This window comes from Bos javanicus, chromosome 11 (genome assembly GCF_032452875.1).
Source record: "Bos javanicus breed banteng chromosome 11, ARS-OSU_banteng_1.0, whole genome shotgun sequence".
In the NCBI taxonomy this organism is placed as follows: domain Eukaryota; kingdom Metazoa; phylum Chordata; class Mammalia; order Artiodactyla; family Bovidae; genus Bos; species Bos javanicus.
This window is the reverse complement of record NC_083878.1, coordinates 93,841,563-93,866,660: the sequence shown is the minus strand read 5'-3', so window position 1 is coordinate 93,866,660 and position 25,098 is coordinate 93,841,563. Positions and strand designations below refer to the sequence as shown.

General features: G+C 39.9%; 2 protein-coding genes and 1 non-coding gene across 7 annotated transcripts in view; 1 reads left to right on the top strand and 2 right to left on the bottom strand.

The window, feature by feature from the left end:
- RABGAP1 (RAB GTPase activating protein 1) overlaps positions 1 to 25,098 on the bottom strand; it is a 169,158-nt gene that overhangs the window by 136,604 nt on the left and 7,456 nt on the right. For 2 of the 5 annotated variants that reach the window (XM_061433454.1, XM_061433455.1), the window contains one exon: positions 5,178 to 5,377. In XM_061433454.1, coding sequence (XP_061289438.1) covers positions 5,178 to 5,327 — 150 coding nt within the window. In that variant the 5' untranslated portion in view covers positions 5,328 to 5,377. Of the gene's footprint in view, positions 1 to 5,177; positions 5,378 to 23,656; positions 23,734 to 25,098 lie in introns of those variants that run through there. The other 3 variants (XM_061433453.1, XM_061433456.1, XM_061433457.1) reach the window with 3 other exon arrangements.
- On the bottom strand, positions 1,095 to 1,167 carry TRNAG-UCC (transfer RNA glycine (anticodon UCC)). The gene has a single exon. It is a non-coding gene; the product is annotated as a tRNA-Gly (tRNA).
- Positions 22,885 to 25,020, top strand: LOC133256628 (sterile alpha motif domain-containing protein 1-like). The gene is made up of 3 exons (XM_061431403.1): positions 22,885 to 22,926; positions 23,323 to 23,961; positions 24,303 to 25,020. The coding sequence occupies exons 1-3, from the start codon at positions 22,885 to 22,887 to the stop codon at positions 24,429 to 24,431; spliced, it is 810 nt and encodes a 269-aa protein (XP_061287387.1). The 3' UTR covers positions 24,432 to 25,020.

The window sequence follows — 25,098 nt, the reverse complement described above, 5'->3', positions numbered from 1 at the left end:
TATACTGATTTTGAGCATATACTTACCTTTTCCAGTGTATTTTATATGTTCATATTACTAACTAGTGTCCTTTCATTTCAGATTGAAGAACTCCATTCAGCACTTTATTAAGGTGTAATGATCAACTCTCTCCATTACAAGTATCTCCTACTTACCAAAACTTTGAATTATGCCACTTTGCTTTCTTAGAAGGCCTACATTAGTATCTGTTTTTGCTAACTGAAAGAAATCTGAAGATGACTTTTGCTTTTATGAAAAAAGCAACTACTGTACTAGTGTAGACCCTTTATATAAGAAAAGTGGTAAAACACAAACTTCTAGAAAGCAGGGGATACTCTATGCTATGCTAAGTCAACTTCAGTCATGTCCGACTCTGTGTGACCCCATAGACGGCAGCCCACCAGGCTCCCCCGTCCCTGGGATTCTCCAGGCAAGAACACTGGAGTGGGTTGCCATTTCCTTCTCCAATGCATGAACGTGAAAAGTGAAAGTGAAGTTGCTCAGTCGTGTCCGACTCTTAGCGACCCCATGGACTGCAGCCTACCAGGCTCCTCCGTCCATGGGATTTTCCAGGCAAGAGTACTGGAGTGGGGGGCCATTGCCTTCTCTATATGCCATTTCAGCTTACAAAGTTTCATAGGAACATCCTACTTTCAGATAGGGGGGAAACCAGTCATCCTTCTCCTCTTTTTTTTTTTGGCCATGATATGTGGCTTGCACGATCGAAGCTCCCCAACTTAGGGACTGAATCTGCACCCTGGACAGTGAAAGCATGAAATCCTAATCACTGGAGCATTAGGGAATTACCTTTCCTTTATTTCTGAAGGACAGTTTTGTCAACTAAAGTATTCTTGGTTGGCAGCTTATTTCCTTGAGTGTATCATCCCATTCTCTTCTAGCTTGCAAGGTTTCTGCAGATAAATATGCTAAAAACCTTATTGGTGGTGATGGTGCTGGGCTATTTCCTTTATAATACAAGAAGCTTTTTTTCTTCTAGTTGCTTTAAACTTTTTTCTTTTTAAAAATATTTATTTGGTTACACGGGGTCTTAGTTGTGGCATGAAGGATCTTTAGTTGCAGCATGTGAGGTCTAGTTCCCTGACTAGGAATCGAACCCAGGCCCCCTGCATTGGAAGAACAGCATCCTAACAGCTGGACCACCAAGGAAGTCCCTGGCTTTAATTTTAAAGCCTTATTGTAATGTGTCTTGGAGAGGCACTTGGGGTTGATATATGGGGGGAGCCTATAAACTTCATGAATTCAGATATCCAAACCTCTCCCCGAATTTTGGAAATTTTCAATCATTATGTCTCTAAAGAAGCTTTCTGCACATTTCTCCCTTTCTTGTCCTTCTGAGACTCCAGTGATGCATAAGTTGATGATTTTAGTGATAATGCGACACTTCACACAGGTTTTCTTCACTCACTGTTTTCATTTTATCTGTTTTCAGACAGATAGTTTCAAGCAATCTGTCTTGTACTACACAGTATTTTCTTCTGTGTGATCCGTCTGTTGATGCTCTCTACTGCATTTGTTTTCCCTAAGATGATGAATGCTCCAGTGTGTAGGTTCTTCCAATCCTGCATAATCTGGTTGACTTTTGGCATGTGCTCACTAGCTACTTGCAAAGACTCACACTTACCATTCTTGCCTTCAGGGCTGCTCAGGGAGGCAGTCACATGGTAAGGACATGTTTGAGTGAGGTGTGTGGAGTTCAGCGGTGCCCATGAGCCAGTTGGAGAACTTGTACAGGAGTCAACCCCCATGGCTCATGGGTGGGTCTCCTGATAGAGTCCCCAAAGCAGTTAGTGGCATCCATGCCCCTTTGATATGTTCCATTCCCAACCCTGGCTGCTGTTCTTCCAGTACAGCTGTCGATTCCCAGGTTGTATAGTTTATGACTGAGTATTTTGGATGATGTGAGAAAGAAATGGGCCTTTTCGGTGTGTCTCACAAAGCCAGGGAAGTCAGGTGCTCCATCACACACTCTCACTTTCCCCCATGGAAGAAATCATGAGCTGACTATCCACTGGCACTGAGCTGTGCCACCCAAGTGGGGGTGAAGTGACACATAAAATCAAACTGTTCATCATCTTCAGGGGGTCCAATCTTGGATGCTTTTGCCCCAACAATGTGTGGGAACTTCTCCCTTGGATTCCTGAATGTCCATGAAGGCACGTGCATCCGTTAGTGTCTACACTGGTGTTCTTCGAGGGCAGGATGGTAGAAACTCTTGTACTGCCATTTTGATAACATTTCTCTCCATTAAGTCTTCCTTTTGGCAGTTTAAATTTATCGTTGGGCTTCTCTAGTGACGTCTTCATTTCACTTATTGTTTTCTTCCATTTCAGAATTTCCATTTGGTTCTTTTCAATTTGTAATTTATTATCTTCTTCATGATATTTTCTATTTGATTTGCCATTGCCATCATACTTTATTTCTTTAAGCATGGTTTCCTTAGGATGTTCATCGAACATTCTAATAATGGCTACTTTCAGAGTTTGCATATTAGATCCAACATGTCACTCTGCCTTTTAAAAGTGATGTATGGGTAATATTTTCTTTGCATGTCTCACAATTCTGTGTTGGAAACTAGATTATTCTAGAAAATATGTTGTTCCAGTTCTTGGTACTGGTTTCCATGCTCTAAGACTTGTTATTTTTTTTATGCTTGTTTATTTAGTGACTGGCTGACTTATTTTAGTAAATTTTATTCCCCTAATTCCCACGGTGTTAAACCTTTGATGCTGCTCCTCTGGGGTGATTTGCCCTCATTCATCCTGGGGTAGCAGCTCTGGTAAGATGCTCTGTCTCTATGACTGCATGTAGACATTAAGCTCCACTAACTGTGGCTGATTTGCTCTATAATTCTCAACAATCCTCTCAGGCAATAAACTGCTCCACAGAATAAACCAATGAAATTAGGTTACTTTGATGGGAGAGTTCTAGAGGTCAGTGGTTGAGATCTGGCCCTCCCTATCATAGGTGGTCTCCTCCCAGCAAGCCTGTAGTTAAAACTGTATGTCCAATTAATCTAACAATCTCCTCCCAATTACTTTTCACTACCACCTCCACTGTTTTTGAGTACCCTTAGGCTTGAACTTCTCTACACTCTGTTGTAAACAAAGTCAGCTCCTTTGGGCAGAGATTACGAGCTGTGTTGTGGCCCATTCCTCATTGCAGGCAAAATCTCTGAGCTATAGCTATGAATTTGGGAGTGTGGACAATGGCATACTTCTGAGCAACACTCCATTTCCAAAGGATGAGTATTTGGTAGGTGTGGGAGGTAGTACAGTAGTCTCTGGTGTTCTTAACTTGCCACTATTCCATTATATGGAACCACTACCTTACATGCCAGAGCCAGGTTAAGGGCAACTGGGCTCTCAGTGTTCTCAGCAGCACTGTGCCCTAAGTAGAGTTTTCATCCCAGAAGCAAGGTGTGGGCAAAAGAAGGCAGCCATTACCACTCAGCCACACTTGACCAGCAAAAGGCAGATAGAGGCAGGATGAGGAATGCTCTCATACTGCTCTTCCCTGGAAGACAGCCCTACTCCAGGGGAACTGTGGGGAAAGGAAACCCTATTTTCTTGATAGTACCAATCTAGAATGGAGTTACCATCTTGCTCAGTTGGGCGAAGTGTTAGTCGCTCAGCTGTGTCTGACTCTTTGTCTGAACTGTGGGAAAAGGAAACCCTATTTTCTTGATAGTACCAATCTAGAATGGAGTTACCATCTTGCTCAGTTGGGAGAAGTGTTAGTTGCTCAGTCCTGTCTGACTCTTTGCAAGCCCATGGACTGTAGCCAACCAGACTTCTCTGTCTGTGGAATTATCCAGGCAAGAATATTAGAGTGGGTAGCCGATGCCTTCTCCAGAGGATCTTCCAGACCCAGGAATTGAATTTGGGTCTCCTGCACTGCAGGCAGATTCTTTACCATCTGAGCCACCAGAGCAGCCCTCAGGTAGGAGAGGAGACGGAAAAACAAGTCTTGGTTCAAATACCACAGATTCTTTCCCAAAGTTTAGTAAAAACACTTTGAATAAATGTTTAATTGCTGCATGGCCTTTAGAACATTTCCAGACATTAATTAAAAAAAAAAAAGTGTTACCAATTTCGCTGGGGAATGGGCCCAGAGCTCACGCCAACCATGCTATCTCTCTCAGTCCAAATTCCTAAGCTCTACAAAGTTCTACAGGATCCAGTTCCTACACACATGTATCTCACACTTTAGCACTTTTATTTACTTTACTCACTCTGTCCTAAAAAGGGTGGTCTTCCTTAGGATCTTTTTTATTTTCTGTTCCCTGTAGAAAACTCTTTCTTCACATTTCTCCATGAACAAGTTCTTTCTCATTTCATTCAGATCTCAGCTCAAATGTCATTTCAAGACATTCTCTAAAACAGTATACCTGCCACTCACGCTTTACCAATGTATTCTGCTTTGATTTTCTTCAAACCACCTAAATTTACTTAACATTCACTTTCCTATTTGCTTAAGGTCTGTTTCCCACATTTGATTAAAAGCTCTAGGAGAGCAGAGGACCTTGCCTGTCTTATTTGCTACTGTATGTCTAGTATTTAGAACAGTACTTGGCACAAAGTCAATACTCGATAAATACTTGTGGTATAAAAAACAAACAGAAATCAAAGTATTTTTAAAGCTACTTACATTTTAAATGACATTAACAGGTAATCTGTTTTTATTTATATCCAAAAAGAGCAGAAACAGTAACAGAGTATGGAAGAAGATGTAACAGTGATCTATTTTGCTGAGAAAACAAACAGAAATGGCCAAAAGCCAGGAATTTTAAGTCCTGTTTTAGTAATTCTAAAACTTATTTTTATAAATAGCAGTGCTGACCTGCCACTGCCTTTACACTACATATAAAAGGCCCAAAAGAATCACCTCTAACTCAATGGTAACACGAAAACAAAACTAAAATAACAAATGCTTATACTATGATCAGTAGTTTTCACACAGTTAGAGATAACAGATTTAGAAGCTAATCAAATTGAAAATCCCTAATCAGATATATTTGTAAATAAAACTCTTTAACATTAAAAGAAAGATATTATTTCCATGTTCTCACTATCACTCCATATACCTTCCTATTAAGGCCAAGTTTTGCAATGACTTAGCAAGGCTAAGCAAAAGGAACTTAGGTTATGGAGTATTACCTTGAGTCCTGTTTTCTCATCATCACTTCCATTATTTGTAGATGGTGTCTCATCTCCTTGCCTGGAAACCAAGACAAAATCTTCACTATTAAGAGTAGACACAGAGTCTGAGGAGACACTGATTTTTCCAACAGAAGCCTTGTCATCCATGACTCAAGAATGAAGCTCAACTCATGAATGATTAAATATTTTTAAAATGCCTGAAAAACAAAAACCATAAAGATACTCATATAGAATGTCTGCTAGATATTCAATTATGTTCTAAGTTTTACAAATTACATATGGAAAAACTTAAATTAAAACAAACAAAACAAACTTTCAAAATATTTTCCAAAGACTTTCACTACTTACAGGTTAGCCTTTTTTATTCCATATATAAGGGAATTTATTCCATATATAAGGGCCAAGGTAGATCACATTTCAAAAAAATAAACAAATAAAAACATTTCCTTGAGAATAACTCTGGCTATCTACACTGATTTCTTCGACATTCTGGTAACTCTATTCTTTTTAGAGAACATAAAAAGTACTAAACTTACTGTCTATCCTTTTCTTTGTAAAGCTGCACAAACAAATGAAATTGAAAGCACTTAGGACAATAAACATGCATGCAGGACAGTAAGGTTTTCCCTAACACTGCTGATACTTGTACTAACAACCTGTTTTAAGAAACAAAATTTCATATTAACCCCAAAGAAAAATAAATTCAGGGCAAGCATAAATTTTAGAGCAGGGAAATACTGTATGTAGCACGAAATCAGAGGTCTATTAAAAACTCAATAATCCCATCCCACAGTTTCTTAGAACCCAACTCAAAATGAACATTATCAATAAAGAAGTTTCAGGCCAAAAATTTCCAGCAAGGAGCAGAAAAAAATGTGTCATTTACGAAAATCCATTCAATTATTGACTCATGGAATAAAATTCAAACTCATCTGTCATTTAAAAATCTGGTTCTGCATATTTTGTGGGAATGTTCCCATTTGGTCGCCAAAACAACCACAGAACAAATAATATAACACTATGCAGCAGCACACTCAGCTTTAGCCAATAAACAAAACTCACTCTTTAAAAAAGTTGCTCTCACAGTATGCTCATCTTATATACCTCAGAGGTAAAAATTCTGAGAATTTGTTTATTAAAGAAGAGGTCCAGATCTATGTTTTGGATTTTTAACTGAACACATATTTATTGAGCAATACACCATATGCCAAGCACTATTTTTCCCTCAAAAAACTAACATCTGGCTAAGCACCTGGCAGCAAAAACTACACAATCTCTGAATACTATAGTTGGAAAAAAAACTTAGCAGTTATCAAAACTGTTAAACAGATAATGAAATAGCAACCCCAAGAGTTGTAGGGTCATTTAATCGGGTTTAATTAAAGCTCAAACCCTGGACTCCTTGCTGCTCTCTATTTAAGCTGATTTGCTTGTTTAAAGGCTCTACATTTCATAGGACCTTATCTAAATGCATAGTGTAGCATAGAGATGCTTCAAATGTACGTCTGAAAACTTTTAAAAATGCAGTCCTGCTTCATTCATGCAATGAATATTTCCCAAGTTTCTAGTTTCTAAATAACAAAATATGCTAAACAAGAAAAATTAGATTCTTTCCCAAAAGCAATTTATAATTTGGTAGAGAACAGAGGGATATTGAACAAGTTAATAGGTACTGATTTAGGGTAAAGAAAACTATGGAAACATGTTGAAGAATTAAGAAATATAGTCAAGGAGGATATGTCTTGGATGAGGATATATATTTTAATCCCTTGAGGTGTCTGCCCTCATAGGATCTTCTTCCTAAAGTGCTTCCCTTGCTTCAGTACTCAGTCAACTCCAAATAATCATTAGTGACCTAATAACCCTCCTTTTCCAAGAAGCCTGCCCAGTCTCTCCCCAGAGTCAAAAGCACTGCCCGCCTCATTTCTGTTCCCACAGCAGTTTTACATTTTAACAGTACCTATTATACTGTGTTAAAATCTGATGTTGAGTTCCCTCAACATCAAACTTAATACTCACATATCTGTTTCACAGATTAGGAAACTGAGGCTTAGAGAGATGGTATAATTTGTTCAAGGTAATGGTTGTAATTTAACTGGTTAGAAGCAGAGTCAAAAGCTTTCATTTAGATGGCAATGCTTTTCCCATGTGACACATCTGGGCCTTGTTCCACAACACTCAGCATCAGATAAAGGAATCTCCATCTTTTTTAGAACTTGTCCTTTAGGTAAGGTTTTCATGCTTAATTAGTCTTTTTCCCATGTTTTTAAAAATGTTACTAATAGTAAGATAGCAGCTGCTGCTGCTGCTGAGTCGCTTCAGTCAAGTCCGACTTTGTGCAACCCCATAGATGGCAGCCCACCAGGTTCCCCCATCCCTGGGATTCTCCAGGCAAGAACACTGGAGTGGGTTGCCATTTCCTTCTCCAATGCATGAAAGTGAGAAGTGAAAGTGAAGTCACTCAGTCATGTCTGACTCGTAGCGACCCCATGGACTGCAGCCTACCAGGCTCCTCTGTCCATGGGATTTTCCAGGCAAGACTACTGGAGTGGGGTGCCGCTGCCTTCTCCGAAGATAGCAGAGGGCCTGGAAAAGTTTTCTAAAACGATAATCTCAGAGACATTAACAACTTTCTACAATATTCTAGACTCAAAAACAATACTTTGGTATCTACACTACGGAACTGAGATTTGGCAGGCTCCAAGTTCAACCTATTTTCTTTGAGGAAGTGACAGGAAAGTACACTTTATAAGATACTTTACTGTTTGTTTTGGCCCTGAAAGTAACTGAATCACTCAGTAGAAATGAGATTTATCAAAACACTAAGCAGTACAGGAGGAGTTATGTAATAAAGCTCCCCTTCTCCAGCCTCCATGGGCAGAAGTGAAGAGTCAGTCCACAAGCTCCAAGGATTCTAGATAAGATCACCCCACCCTCCCCTGGTCTCCACAACAAAGAGGTATCCCAGAACTTCATATACTCCTGGAAAAATTCTAGAGTATTCACAATCTCTGTCTTGAGACCATAAGAACTAGTTTTGTTGTTCTTCATCCCTTCTTACACCAGCTACCACAAGAAGCCCCTACTCTAATTCTCATGGACACTAAAGTACAAATTTCCTCCCCATAAACACCCTACACTACCATCCCTCTTCCTATATTTCTCCATACCACCTATCACTGTTTGACACATTTACCTTGTCATCATAATTTGTTTTTAAATATCATGTAAGCATAAGGCCAGGGATTTCTGCCTGTTTCATGAGCTGCGGTAGCCCTAACAAGTGAAAGAATAACTGGCCATAGTAGGTGCTCAAATGTGTACTAAAGAAATAGGATAAATGGCAAATAAAAGACGTAAGATAACAAGAGTCACCCAATGAAAAAGGCAAGAGCAGCTTTTATAACTGACAGGAAGAATAGAAGTCATTATTTATGATGGTAAAGCAAACAGTTAAGAGTTAGGAAAAAATACAAGTTAGTATGCTGGTTCTACCACTGAATAATAGTGTAAGCTTGGTCATACCAAGCCTCAGATTCCGTAAATGAAAATGGTGTACTACCTACCTCACAGAGTCATTATAAAAATTACTCTCTGTAGCACTGACATATATACTCTACCATGTGTAAAGCAGCTAGTGGGAAACTGCTGGTATAACACGGGAGCTCAACTCCTGCTTTGTGACAACCAAGAAGGGCTGGGATGAGGGGATGGGACAGAGTGGGAGAGAGGCTGAAGGAGGAGCGGATATATGCATACTTCCAGCTGATTCATGTTGTACAGCAGAAACCAGGACAACACTGTAAAGCAATTATCTTCCAATTAAAAAACACTAAGAAATAGATATATGTATATCCAAGAGCCAACTGCTATTGAAGGATGGTCAAGAGCCTTGATTATGGCCAGTTCTTTTCCATTTCACTCTTTCATTAACCGGAGAGTGAAACCAACTCCCAATTTTAACAAATATCAACAGATTTTGGTAATTTAGGAAACAATATTAGCACAAAATATATGTAACACTTCTAGTTCCAGTCTTATTTGAAAGTGAAAGTGTTTAGTCGCTCAGTAGTGTCCGACTCTTGTAGCCCAAGAGGCAAGAATACTGGAGTGGGTTGCCATTCCCTTCTCCAAGGGATCTTCCCAACCCAGAAATTGAACCGGCTCTCCTGCATTGCAGGCACATTCTTTACCATCTTAGCCACTAGGTCAGTATCTAACTTTTTTATACTTAAGTAAACATAAAAGAATACTTTGTATCTCTGTGTTAACACTTTGCTGCTGCTAAGTTGCTTCAGTCTTGTCCCCACAGAGGGCAGCCCACCAGGCTCCCCCATCCCTGGGATTCTCCAGGCAAGAACACTGGAGTGGGTTGCCATTTCCTTCTCCAATGCATGAAAGTGAAAAGTGAAAGTTTACAGATTACTAAAATGTACACCTTCATCTCATTTTATCATCCTAACAACTCTGTATCTGGGAGGCACTCAGTCTGTCTCCTTTATATAAGTGATGAGCCTAGACCCCTACAACACGTCCAGTTACCGACAGGGCCAGGTTGGTGAGTACTAGTGCAGGGATGCTTCATTCTATCTCCTTTAATAAGTCAAGTAACTTAAAATGATAAGTAATTTTAATTACGCAACCTCATGCATCAAAACCAAAGGCTCAGTTATATTATAGTCCCATCTGTACCACAGTGACAACTCTATGCTCAACCACACACTTTTGCAAAGATTGTAGTATAAAATGTGCCTCAATCTTGTTGAATGAACAAAGATTCATTTTCATTCTCAATCTCCTCTTAAAACTATAAACCTGTTAAAGGAGAGTGAAAAGGTAAAGAACTAGCCATGATAAGAGCTCTTTTGATAGTTCTTCAAAAGCAATGCTTACTTTTTAAAAACTTGAACTTTGGGACAGAGTATCATCAGATATTTGTATTTTTCTAACATTATTCAGAGCAGTAACATAAGCAGTGAACTTGCAGTGGTATGGATTTGCTGATGTGCAATTAGTAGAGCAAAAATCACCTCCCAATAAGTGACCCACCAAACCTGCTAAGAGAGATGAGTGATACTTGTAATTGAACTTGACATACTTGAGACAAGTAAAAGGTGCTTGTTTCTGGCACTAGTCCAAGCACTCCAGTTCATCTTTATTTCCTTGGTTTTCCTGACATTCTTCCTGAAGGAGTATTAACTCCTCCTCCACCCTACTCCAGTACTCTCGCCTGGAAAATCCCACGGATGGAGGAGCCTGGTAGGCTGCAGTCCATGGGGTCGCTAAGAGTCAGACACGACTGAGCGACTTCACTTTAAATTTTCATGCATTGGAGAAGGAAATGGCAACCCACTCCACTGTTCTTGCCTGGAGAATCCCAGGGACAGGGGAGCCTGGTGGCCTGCTGTTTATGGGGTCACACAGAGTTGGACATGACTGAAGTGACTTACCAGCAGCAGCCACTTCAATAGGACTCCCCACTCACACCAAACTGCTGCTGCTAATTCACTTCAGTCATGTCCGACTCTGTGCAACCCCACAGATGGCAGCCCACCAGGCTCCCCCATCCCTGGGATTCTCCAGGCAAGAACACTGGAGTGGGTTGCCATTTCCTTCTCCAATGCATGAAAGTTAAAAGTGAAAGTGGCTCAGTCATATCTGACTCTTGGCGACCCCATGGACTGTAGCTCACCAGGCTCCTCCATCCATGGGATTTTCCAGGCAAGAGTACTGGAGTGAGGTGCCACTGCCTTCTCTGTCTCACCGAGCAGTCCCTCTCAAAATCTGGCTACTGTAACTCTCACCAACCCTTACTAAACCTCTTCTTTTAAAAACTGAATTCAAACCTTGTCTATGTGACGTTGGGTGTTTTTAACACTCTGAGCATCCATTCAAAAAGGAAAAATACATGTATGTGTGTGTGTATGTATGTGTACAGACACACATACATATACATAAACAAATAAAAATCAACAATACAAAACTTAAAAACTCAAACAATTCTTTTCAGTTCTCATCTTATTTCCACTGGCTGAAATAAATGAAAATGCTTATCATTTCCTTATTGTGAAACTCTTTTTGCTTCCATTTTCTACCTCTAGCACCTTTTATCATTTCCTTCAAGTTCCCTTTTCTCTGCCCACTCCGTATTTTTTTAAAGAAAAATTTGGCTGTACAGATCTAGTTCCCTGACCAGGGATCAAACCCACTACCCCTGCACTGATCGGGGGTGTGGAGTCTCCACCACTGGACCACCAGGAAAATGCCTACCCACTGTAAATTCATCTGTCCTCCTCCTCCTTCCATATCTGCCCCTAGCTATCTCAGTACCTCCTGTGTTGTAACTTTTTTGTATGCTGATGATACTGTAGCCCTGTTTTTCTCCCTAATTTCATGTGGGCGCTTGTGTTTTGTTCTGTGTGGTTTTTTTTTGTTTTTTTTTTTACCTATTCAGTATTGAGTATCTGTTATGTGCCAGGCACTAGGTAGAGTGTAATGGTGAGGAAAGGTACTCTTTACCCTTGACAGGCTTATAGTAGAGAACATGGACAAACAAACAAGTAATTACAATATAGTGCTTGGTATAGTAAGAGGTTCCAAATAGGAAAAGGAGTTCGTCAAGGCTGTATATTGTCACCCTGCTTATTTAACTTCTATGCAGAGTACATCATGAGAAACGCTGGACTGGAAGAAACACAAGCTGGAATCAAGATTGCCAGGAGAAATATCAATAACCTCAGATATGCAGATGACACCACCCTTATGGCAGAAAGTGAAGAGGAACTAAAAAGCCTCTTGATGAAAGTGAAAGTGGAGAGTGAAAAAGTTGGCTTAAAGCTCAACATTCAGAAAATGAAGATCATGGCTTCCGGTCCCATCACTTCATGGGAAATAGATGGGGAAACAGTGGAAACAGTGTCAGACTTTATTTTTCTGGGCTCCCAAATCACTGCAGATGGTGACTGCAGCCATGAAATTAAAAGACACTTACTCCTTGGAAGGAAAGTTATGACCAACCTAGATAGCATATTCTAAAGCAGCGACATTACTTTGCCAACAAAGGTTCGTCTAGTCAAGGCTATGGTTTTTCCTGTGGTCATGTATGGATGTGAGAGTTGGACTGTGAAGAAGGCTGAGCACCAAAGAATTGATGCTTTTGAACTGTTATTCTGGAGAAGACTCTTGAGAGTCCCTTGGACTGCAAGGAGATCCAACCAGTCCATTCTGAAGGAGATCAGCCCTGGGATTTCTTTGGAAGGAATGATGCTAAAGCTGAAACTCCAGTACTTTGGCCACCTCATGCAAAGAGTTGACTCATTGGAAAAGACTCTGATGCTGGGAGGGATTGGGGGCAGGAGGAGAAGGGGACGACAGAGGATGAGATGGCTGGATCGTATTGCTGACTTGATGGACGTGAGTCTGAGTGAACTCCGGGAATTGGTGATGGACAGGGAGGCCTGGCGTGCTGCGATTCATGGGGTCGCAAAGAGTCGGACACGACTGAGCGACTGATCTGATCTGATAGTAATAGGTATGCATATGGTGTTATGAGAATACACAGGTGGGATCTGCTACACGTATCCCATACCCAACTCAAAATTGACTCCATATATCCAAAGCAGAGCCCATCTTCACACAAGCATATTCTTCCTCATAGCTTCCTTATCAGTGGTTAACAACCACTGATTCAAGATGGAAATGTCCCCCCCCCCCCACCCACCGCTCCCTCAATCCCTGACTCCTTTTCTCATTCTCCCTTGGAATTCTAATAGATTTTAGTTCCAAAACATATCCCAAATCTGCTCTTTCTTTGCCATCTTTCATGTCACTCTCTTGCATTTTATTCTCTTTCAACTTTGCTACAACGTAAGTCTCTCTTTCTAGACTCTCTCTAGTCATTATCAAGGCCTCATAGCTAATCTCTAAAATTCAGATTTGATCACATATCCGACCCCTTCCTTTGATTGCTCCTGACTGAAAACAGAAAAATCCAAATTCCTTAAATCATTAATTCTTAAAAATCTGGAGCCAATCTCTCATTCTAGTCTGATCTCCCTCTATCAAACCATACCAGGGAACTCCAATTATGCCATGCATTTTTATGCTTTCAAACCTTTGCTCATGCCATTTCTTAAGCTTGGAGTGTGTTTTCATTTCTCCAATTAGTCCTACTCCCCCACAAGCAATGCAGTGATACAATCAAATATTTAACCTCCTCTTCCTTCCTGAAATAATCCTTATTTCCCTCTAGGGCTCCTAAGGCTTTTTGTTTGCTTGCTTTTTAATTCTATCACAGAATTACATTTATCACACAGTAAAATGTTATACCTCTTTTCTCCTATATTGATCATTCATTTCGGAAACAATTATTTAGTATAAACCACCACAGTAAACACTGGGAATACAATGAGCACACATAGTCCCTTTGAACTAACTACTTTTGGACAGGGATCTTTAAGGGTTTGCTTATATTATCTTCATATGCTTGCTTATGGCAGTGTTCAGTAAATGTGACTGGATGGCTAATACTTGTTCAGTGTTTAAGTAACAGGGTTTATAGACTGTGAGATGGACGAACGACAAATATGCTACACTACAAGCATTTCTGGGGGTGCAGATACGAATGATTGGGATAGAGGCTAAAAACAACAACAACAACAACAACAACAAAACCACCACAACTACCTTTTGACTGTGCCTGACTAACTCTTCTTTTAGGTTTCCAACCGTGAAAAGCAGTTAAACACCATTGAGCCAAATCTTGGATTCCCTCTGAACCCAAACATTCTCTCATCACTTCCTTCCCAATCTCCATCATTTCTGTTGCTCCACCGTGAAAAAAATGAGTACAGCTTTAGGGAGTCTTAAAGACAATACTTGGGCTTTCCCAGTGGCTCAGTGTTAAAAGAATTAGCCTGCAATGCAGAAGCCACAGGTTCAATCTTTGGATCAGGAAGATTCCCTGGAGGAGGGCATGGCAACCCACTCCAGTATTCTTGCCTGGAGAATCCCATGGACAGAACAGCCTAGAAGGCTACAGACCACAGGTTGCAAAGAGTTGGACACAACTGAAGTGACTTAGCATGCACACACACGGACGATACTTAAATAATCTTGCTGAATTTAAAGAACACTACTTACCAGTTCCTAAGTATCAATTGTATGCCCCACATAGTACTTAGAAGCTTTACATGCATTGTTACTAATCTTCATACTACCCTTCCCAGATAGGTATGAACTTCATACGACAAACTGAGGCTTAGAATGGCTCAATAATGCTTAAGTTCAGAGAGACAACTGTAGAACTTGATCCAATCCCAGGGATCTAGGCGCCTGTCCTTTTCAGGAATGCATCTCTCCTCCTTGGTGTTCTGTCACCATTCTCTACCCATTCCAATCCATCTTCTATGTTGTTCCCAGTTGTACTCTTCTAAAACACAGATCTGATAAGATTACTCTCTGTTCAGTAAAGGACAAGTCAGAAAGCAGCAAGAGAGTCAAGTCCCAAACATGCTTAGCAGGCCAATTCCTATGGGCTTGTAGCTCAATAAAATTAAACAACTACAAAGAAGTTGTATTTTAAAATCATATGATATTAATCTCAGCTTTTTTCCTGGATTTGAGGTTTGTTGCCCTGCACTGGTTTTCATATGAACTTCTCACAACATATCCCTGGGAAGGGTGGGATGAATCTAACAAAACTCCATGGAAAATCATCCCATCTTTGAAAAATAAATTCCGTTCCACCACTACTAATTGCTAAACAATTGAGGTGTCTTTATTGAAGTCTGACTTTTGAATTTCGTGACTGATTCTTTGAATTATTTTAGTGAGCTTAGAGAACCTATTACTTTAAGCCTTCCAAATAATTTTAGCTTAGCTTTAAAAACCAAAAAGAAAATGAAACTTAACCATCGTGGGCCTACAGCACATATAGGCAAGAAAAACCAGCTTACAAAAAAGTCACTGTTAGGCAAATTTTAACCCATCACGTCTGTCACAATTAACTTCTTTAAACTATGAAGTGACTCTTCGAGCTTGATTTCAGATGAACCATTAAGGATACCTTAAAGAAATATAACTCAGTCAAAAGCTTTCTTAATTTAAATAAAAATTTAAAAAATTCAATCTTTATACATAAGTATTACCATTTTAGCCATTTTTAAGTGTATAGTTTCATGGCTTTCAGTATATTTACATTTAGTGCAACCATCACCACAACCTATCTCTAGAACTTTTCCATCTTCCCCAACTGAGACTCTGTACCTATTAAATTCCAATTCCTATTCCCCCAAGCAACCAACATTCTACTTTCCGTCACTAAGAATCTGACTACGAGGTATTTCATGTAAGCAGTGAAATTATATGGTATTTGTATTTTTATGGTTGATTTATTTCACTTAGCATAATGTTTCCTAAGCTTATCTATGTTGCAGCATTTGTCAGAATTTCCTTTCTTTTTTATGGTCAGACAGCATCCCATGGTATGAATATACCACCTTTTGTTTATCCATTCACTGGTCAATAAAAGTTCTAAAAGCCTAAATGTAACTTTATGGACCTTTAGGATAAAACTCACAAAATCAATACAGAAAAATGCCTAAACACCACAGCTAATGATTTCAGAGGTACTATACTTTTCCCTTTCTTACTGACAAATCGAGCTTTAATAAGACTTTATTCAAAGTTAACAGTCTGGTGTTCTACTGAAAAACCAACTGGGATTTGAACTCCTTAGTCCTTTGTGATTTGACTTGGACCATGTGATAGCTCCAGTTCTTTTAACACATAAAATGAGGGGGCCAAGTCCTTTTAATTCTTTTGTGAATGAGAACATCCAGGAAAGGGAAGGGGGGCAGGAATATCAGGTGCCTCCCAATCCTAATCCATGATGCAGGCATTTTAAGTGTCATTTTTACAAACAAAGAAACTGAGAATCAGCATCATTAAGTATCTTACCTTCAGTCATATATTAAGTAAGTTTGAGACTTGGGATATCTGTATTTTTTCTGATTCCAAAGTTCACAGTCTCCCCTCTATATCTTGATATTTTAATGAAAGGTACAAAAAGAGGTGGGGATGAAATGCACATAAAACATTCTTTAACTGAGTTGATTATCGAGTACAACACTGTTGACACCTGAAAAAATAAACCATATAAGTGGTTTTTCCATGTTCCTATGGCTATTTTAGGAACCAGCACTCTAGTTTTTTCCAGAACTCTAGGAATGCTGGCTTTATGCCCCTTCAACACAATACCTCTGTGACTAAATATTTAAGTTACTTGGATGCCATGACCACAAAAGAAATCCAACTGTGGGAACACAGGGAAAATTAGTTAATATTAACATACTACTCATTCACAAGGTCAGATTATATTTCTAACAGTAGTACACATTTTTAAGCATCCCTGTATTTACTTTTTCTGGAATGGATTTCTCAAGCATAATATAACTCACACCAGTTTTGTAAACATAAAAACAAATATTTTTAAGCAATGCAGGATTTTCTAAAGACTTTTACATTTAGTGCAACCATCATCACCACCTATCCCTAGAACTTTTCCATCTTTCCCAACTGAGACTCTGTACCTATTAAATTCCAATTCCTATTCCCCCAGGCAACCAACATTCTACTTTCTGTCTCTATAAATCCGACTACTCGAAGTAATCCATATAAGTAGTGAAATTACATGAACTGGCTTGTAATGCACTGGTCATAGCAAACACCCTCTTCCAACAACACAAGAGAAGACTCTACACATGGACATCACCAGATGGTCAATACCAAAATCAGATTGATTATATTCTTTGTAGCCAAAGATGGAGAAGCTCTATACAGTCAGAAAAAACAAGACCAGGAGCTGACTGTGGCACAGATCATGAACTCCTTACTGCCAAATTCAGACTTAAATTGAAGAAAACAGGGAAAACCACTAGACCATTCAGGTGTGACCTAAATCAAATCCCTTATGATTACACAGTGGAAATGACAAATAGATTTAAGGGATTAGATCTGATAGAGTGCCTGAAGAACTTCATTGTTCAGGAGGCAGTGATCAAGACCATCCTCAAAAAAAAAAAGAAACACAAAATGGCAAAATGGTTGTCTGAGAAGGCCTTAGAAACAGCCGAGAAAAGAAGAGAAGCTAAAGACAAAGGAGAAAAGGAAAGATATACCCATTTGAATGCAGAGTTCCAAAGAATAGCAAAGAGATAAGAAAGCCTTCCTCAGTGATCAATGCAAAGAAGTAGAGGAAAGCAATAGCATGGGAAAAACTAGAGATCTCTTCAAGAAAACTAGGGATACCAAAGGAACATTTCATGCAAAGATGGGCCCAATAAAGGATAGAAATGATATGGACCTAACAGATGCACAAGATATTAAGAGATAACAAGAATACACAGAAGAACTATACAAAAAAGATCTTCACGACCCAGATAATCATGATGGTGTGATCACTCACCTAGAGCCAGACATCCTGGAATGTAGTCAAGTGGCCCTTAAGAAGAATCTCTATGAACAAAGCTAGTGGAGGTGATGGAATTTCAGTTGAGCTCTTTCAAATCTTAAAAGACGATGCTGTGAAAGTGCTGCACTCAACATGCCAGCAAATTTGGAAAACTCAGCAGTGGCCACAGGACTGGAAAAGGTCAGTTTTCATTCCAATCCCAAAGAAAGGCAATGACAAACAATATTCAAACTATCACACAATTGCACTCATCTCACACGCTAGTAAAGTAATGCTCAAAATTCTCCAACCCAGGCTTCAACAGTACATGAAGCATGAACTTCCCGATGTTCAAGCTGGATTTAGAAAAGGCAGAGGAACCAGAAATCAAATTGCCAACACCCCTTGGATCATAGAAAAAGCAAGAGAATTTCAGAAAAACATCTACTTCTGCTTTATTGATTACGCCAAAGCCTTTGACTATGTGGATCCCAGCAAACTGTGAAAAATTCTTAATGAGACAGGAATACCAGACCATCTGATCTACCTCCTGAGAAATCTGTATGCAGGTCAAGAAGCAACAGTTAGAACCGAACATGGAACAATAGACTGGTTCCAAATCAGGGAAGGAGCACGTCAAGGCTGTATATTGTCACCCTGTTATTTAACTTATATTCAGAGTACATCATGCAAAATGGCAGGCTGGATGAAGCACAAGCTGGAATCGAGATGGTGGGAAGAAATATCAATAACCTCAGATACGCAGGTGATACCACCCTTGTGGCAGAAAGCAAAGAGGAACCGAAGAGACTCTTGATTAAACTGAAAGAGGAGAGTGAAAAAGTTGGCTTAAAACTCAACATTCAAAAAACTAAGATCACGGCATCTGGTCCCATCACTTCATGGCAAACAGATGCGGAAACAACGGAAACAGTGACGACTTTATATTTTGGGGCTCCAAAATCACTGCAGATGGTGATTGCAGCCATGAAATTAAAAGACAAGCGTCTTCGAGGAAAAGCTATGACCAACCTAGACAGTATATTAAAAAGCAGAGACATTACGTTGCTGACAAACGTCTGTCTAGTCAAAGCTATGGTTTTTCCAGTAGTCACGTAGTCATATAAGGATGTGAGAGTTGGACTATAAAGAAAGCTGAGTGCCAAAGAATAGATGCTTTTGAACTGTGGTGTTGGAGAAGACTCTTGAGAGACCCTTAGAACGCAAGGAGATCAAACCAGTCAATCCTAAAGGAAATCAATCCTGAATATTCATTAGAAGGACTGATGCTGAAGCTGAAACTCCAGTATTCTGGCCAACAGATGCAAAGAACTGACTCACTGGCAAAGACCCTGATTCTTGGAAAGATTGAAGGCAGGAGAAAGTGATGACAGAGAATAAAATGGTTGGACGGCATCACCGACTTGATGGGACATGAGTTTGAGCAAGCTCCGGGAGTTGGTGATGGGCAGGGAAGCCTGGCATGCTGCAGTCCATGGAGTCGCAAAGTTGGACCTTACTGAGTGACTGAACTGAACTGTATTTACTTTTTCTGGAGTGGATTTCCCAAGCATAATATAATTTACACCAGTTCTGTAAATAAAAGCTAATATTTTTAAGCAATACAGGATTTTCTAAAGACTTTTCCTGTTTTTAGGAAATTACTCAATATAGTTCCTTCTCACACATAGTGAAAACGATCAATCTATTCCATTTAGAATACCAACCTGTCTATATTTGGATCTGAAATGTTTAAACCAGGTGAACTTAATGCCAAGCAAACAAGTCATTTGCTAGATGACCAAAGCCTGAGATTAATGCAGTAAAATGGTTTCTCTTTTCCATGACCTCTGATTTTCAGGGGAATGTGTGAAGACAAACCATGAATGTTTAACAGAAGACACACAAGTTTTCTGAATCTTTTGATGTATGAGTGCCCTAGTCCATATTTATACAAGGATGGTGGGGCATTTGTTAAGAGTGTTGAATGGGGGGGGGGGTTGCTGCTGCTAAGTTGCTTCAGTCGTGTCCGACTCTGTGTGACCCCATAGACAGCAGCCCACCAGGCTCCGCCGTCCCTGGGATGAATGGGGGCGGTGGACAACCAAAAAACATTTCCTGAGCACTTTCACTCACAGCACTGGAATAGGCACCATGTAAGAAAATAAAAGAATTCACACATACTCAATTTAGTGTCAGAGATTTCTGTTTTAATTTAATATATATTATCTCTTTATTAGGGGATAGTTTACAAGTTCTGTTTAACTTTATTTTTTAATTGAAGGATAATTGCTTTACAGAATTTTGTTGGTTTCTGCCAAACATCAACATGAATCAGCCATAGAGTACATATGTCCCCTCCCTCTTGAACCTTCCTCTCTCCTCCTCCTCACAGATGCTTTTAAACCTGTCTAAAAAGATCTTTCCTCACAACCAAAAAGCAAAAATGTAAAAACAACAAATAGATGTTTCTGTTAGGGAACAGTTTTTTTTAATCTAAGAATTAGCTTTTGAGGTTACAAAATCAGATTTTTCGTCAATTCACAGAGAATTCAACAGGTAACTATGATAAAGATGTAGCCATTTCTCTTTTGCAGGTATACCAGAGGAAATCATGTATCACAGCAAAAGAGATTTACATGACATATCTCTATTCTCACCTTGCCGGAATCCGTTCATCAGCATATTTTAAGGGCATAAGAAAGTTTATTAATCTACAGTAAAAATATTAAAATGATTAATTCATAGTTCTTAGCAGTAGTGTTATACAAACACCCAACATTTAATCCAATTTAGCCTTAAATACTATCTCTTAATACCCATGACAACATTTAAAATACATTCCCAAATAAATATTCTGTACATCAATTCCTTTTTCTGACACAAGGGCCGCCCTCAGAAGCTGGAAAATAAGATAACCAAAGATTCTTGATTATAACTACCAAAGTGTATATAAATAAGAGAAAATGAGGAAAAGAAATTTTAAACATTGTTAAGCTTTAAGGGTTAATAACATTTTATTAAAGTTATCACAGAAAGCAATTTGCTAATGTACCTTAAGAGATGTCATATTTTATTAGGCAGAAAAAAATTATTGCCACAAAGATTAACAGATGACAAGGAGTTGGGACTTATTACATAAAAGCTGATGCAACTAACTGGAGATAGGTAACAGCCATGCATTAACTCCAAAGAAGCCTAAACCTCCAAATTCAGCACCAGGCCACACAACTGAGAAAATATACTTCAAATGTTATAGGTCCAAGGTAATATATACCATTCAATGTGAAGCATGAACTTAAAAACAAGTTTAGGGCTTTATTTATACTATTTTATGATCACAGAAAAAGGGATTTGGGGGAAAAGTTAGGCCTTATAGAACTCTACTTGATAGAAATATAAAACCTTCAAAAAGTTCTGGTGATTACCTCAGAGTAATACAGTTGTTCTGGCAAGAGGAAACTTCCAAGCTAAACTCTATAAACTAAACTGTTCATGACTTGCAAACTGCCATATTTGGTCAGTCTTTACACATGAAGAGAAAAACAAGGCAGTTAGGGGTCAACAAGAGTGGTTATAATGTAAGTTTAAGTGTCTATCCAGTATTGTTTTGGATTACAAGTTTTCTGAAGAATAAGGATCTTAGGATCAACAAAAAACTGGACAGACTGGGAAGGGAGACCAGGTAATTTATGCAAAAAGAAACAGCTGTTAAATTTATATGTTTTATCAGGTATACCCATGGATAGCCAAGTCCTTAGCCTTGGATGTTCTTTTTTTAGTATCTAACTATGGAAAATCAATAAAACAAGGTAGTTACATACAAAGCACCCAAATGCATGCCAAACCTTGCTTTATGAACACTGGTTAAATTAGTACTTCTTTAATGTTTGAGTTTTAGCTCTAAGAAAGATTAAGTTTTATGTACACTTATTTCACATGCTTGAAAAGTGTAGTATCTGATTATATTGACACTACAAAGATAACACTTGTGCAGCCCATGTCAGAAACTCAGCACATCAGCAACTATAAAGACACACCACAGCAGAACTGACTTAAACTAATTATTTTCTGAAGCCGGTACTCAAAGGGCACATGTTAAAATAATCACTGTGAAATGGCGAGACCTTCAAAGTAGGCTTCATGTCAGCTGGAAACACTTCAACTGAAAATGTGCTCAATAAAAGATAATGACTTCTCTAAATAAAAGAATCTGGGCTGTAAAGTTTAGCTAGAAACGTACTCCATAATAGAAAACGACTTCTTTAATGAATCAAGGCTGTGTGGTTTGAGATATGTTTATGAAAAACCATGTTCCCTCATGTAGATAATGTGCATAATACACTTCTTTCAATATGCAGTAGAAGAGATAGGAAACAAGTGCCTTCACTTTTACAGTCCTACTAAACTACAATTTTATCCAGGTTAAGCACTTGCAAACTGCTAATAGAGCACTATGCCAAAATCAACTATACTTAACATTATTTAAAAGTAAAAAGAAAATTATGCAAAAAAATGCCAAACTGTATGCAGTTAATAAGTACCCAAATATATACCTTAATACCGATGAGCTGAGCTAGTTAACTGTAAACTAAGTTATAAACCTGAAACGAAAAGGAACTGTGTACCATAACATAGCAATAGTTCAACTTTAATGACAAAGTTGAATTGATAATACGTACCGAACCCATTATTAATAAATACAAATCAATCGTGGACTCAAATTTTATTAATAGAAACTGAGGTCTACAAAGGAAGACAACTCTGTCCCTTACTCATTTTCAATTTTTAATAAGTAAACTCAAATAAAACCTTGAATATACATTAAAATAGCACCTTATACACACTAGAATTAAGGCCAACAGGTCCTTCGTTTAAAAAGGAAAACGTGCACTCCTTTGGAACCTAAGTTTTTCAACTTTCTAAACCTCAGTTTTAATGTGACAAACTCAGTTCAATTCACTTTCTTCGGTTTTTTTTTCCCCTCCTAAACAAAGCAGCTGGGATACAGACACACACTCGCGACTTACTAGTCCAGTCCCACGTATGTGAATATAGGTGTTTATTTGAATGAATATATCAAGTGAATTGTAAAACCCTGTTCCCCACCCCCGCCCCCGACAACAAACAAACAAAAAACCCTCAAAAGATCTCCAATTCTTCAAGTCGGATGACGATTTAATGGGGCACTTATAGCGTACCAACAGCATGGTCTGCTAGGGCTTTTGCTTCCAAGATAAAGGAACCGTAAGTATGGAGATGACTGTAAAGGCAGTTGCAGATAACAAACCGAATGTTAGAAGAGAAGGGACACCAAAGTACCACCAGGCAATGGACAGCGAACTCTAGGGTGATCCTCGGGTTCAACACCTAAAGCTTTTTAGGCTGCTGGGAATCACAATACAACAATGAGGTACTGGGGGCAGACACTTAAAAGAATCTGGGAAGACGGGGCTACTGGGGACACTTAGATAGCAGCTGGGAAAATGAGACGGAATGGCCAACACGAGAAGGAACACCGACACTAGAATAAAGCAAGCCTTTCAAATCAGGCGCAGCCCAGGAAGCTAGCTTGAGGCCGAAGCCAGCCTAAGTCACAGGTACAGGCCCAGCGAGCAACGGGGAGAAACTGAGGCTGAGGGAGCAGCCAAATTCTCAAACAGGACCTCTCTCCAAACATAAAAAGTCAAGAGACAAACCAGCTTTGCAGCGGGGGCGAGGGAGACGGCCACAAGTGCACCACCGGGAAGGCATACACCCACCCAGACAGGGGGAACCGGTTTGGGCAGGGGCTGTCCGAGCGTTCCCGCTTGCGCATGCGTCCTCCCCCCGCCCCCAGGGCCGCTGCTCCCCCTCCCCCCAATCACTGCTCCCCTCAGAACCCGGCTCGTCGAGGGAGCTGAACGCAGTCTCGCCTGCCCAGCCCCGCGGGATAAGAACACGGCATGGCTCCCCGCGGGGACCGTCCGAAGATCCCCCCCGGGCTTGGTGGGTGGGAGGAGGAGGAGGGGAAACGCGGCCCTACCCGACCCGCCGTCTCCTCCTCCGCCGCCCGCCGTTCGCCGTCCCGGAGGCTCCGCCGCCTGGGCCTCCCCAGCCGCCCAGCCCCCGCCCTCCCCGCCCCCTACTCACGTGAGAGCGCTCCTTCCGTCCTCCGTCCCGCCTCCTGCCCTGCTTCATAGGCCCTTGGCAAAGCCGAGTCGCCCTATTGGCTCAACGACAGGCGGCGGGGGCGTACTTCCTTTCCGCGGACCCCACCTGGGCTTTTGGCCCGCCTCCGTATTCTGCGCCTGCGCGGAGTCTGCTCTCCGGGAGCTGCACTCGTCTCTGGTTAGTGTGTGCGCGCTTTGGCTAACAGTGGCTCTGTGCCTGCATCAGGGACTGGGAGCAGGATTGGCGGGGGTAGCAGGCTGGGTAGTACCTGTTGCACCTGAGGTGGGTCCAACCTCAAAGTCACTGGTGCTAGAGCAAGGAATCCCTTCCTCCCCTTTAACGTTTAAAAGCTGTTTCTAAAGTCGCACTTAATGATGTTAACCCAACACACCTGGCCTTTATTGAGGGCGCAGACAGTGGCAGGGATTGTCGACAGGTAGGTTCCTTTACAGGTATGTCACTTGGCTTTACTACAAACCTTGAGAATGATAATTTTTTTTTTTCCTAATTTTGTAAAGGAATCCAGCCTAAGGAACAGGATTCCGTGTAGAAGTCAAAACTTTCTAACTTTGAAATCAAGGGCGACTGGCTACAACACAACTACCCTGAGACATCTGAAACACACAAAAGAGAACAAAATGAACTAGGTTGTTTCAGAGTACTACTCAAAGATAGGGCTGGGATTTTATTTAAAAGCCATACAAAAGTGATAGAACAGCAGCAACAGAATGAAGTTGAAAGTCCCTCTCCTGAGTGAATTTACAGTGTAGTAGTAAACAAAAGTAATGATTATTAAAAGTGCTAATTAAGTCTTGACAGTTTATGAAGTAATTCTAAAGCCTCTCCCTCATTTTCTTGATTCAAATTGTGTATACTCTTTTCCGGCTAAATGAGTCATTTGCAAAGTTTTCCTGTGGATAGTGCATCTAAATCAACCAGACACAGCAAAAAAAAAAAAAAAAGCTGTGCTCTGTTGCAGTCCTCTTTGTGACTTGTCTATTATAATAGACTTGGCTGCACTCCCACAGTAAAATAGCTTTCTTCCTTCTCCTTACACAGTTATGTAACAGAAATACACACCCATTTTAAAGTATTTAAATAACAGATATAACATTACGAAGAAAGCAAAATCTCCTGAAATCCTGACACTCTGACAAAACCACTTTTAATAGTTTGGTGACCATACATTTCATGTATTTCTTGATTCATATATATTTCCCCAATATATACATAAATCTTAACATAATCTTTTAAATAAAATTTTATTAAAGAATCACTAGAGTATGTCCTGAAGAAAAATCCAAAACAGGGACA

What these genes read in the sequence shown, in the direction of transcription:
- LOC133256628 (XM_061431403.1), top strand. Translation starts at nt 22,885, where the DNA reads ATGGAGATGACTGTAAAGGCAGTTGCAGATAACAAACCGAAT. An exon ending in TTGCAGATAACAAACCGAAT is followed by an intron (nt 22,927 to 23,322) that starts GTTAGAAGAGAA and finishes TAAAAAGTCAAG; the next exon opens with AGACAAACCAGCTTTGCAGC. An exon ending in GGGAGCTGCACTCGTCTCTG is followed by an intron (nt 23,962 to 24,302) that starts GTTAGTGTGTGC and finishes AATTTTGTAAAG; the next exon opens with GAATCCAGCCTAAGGAACAG.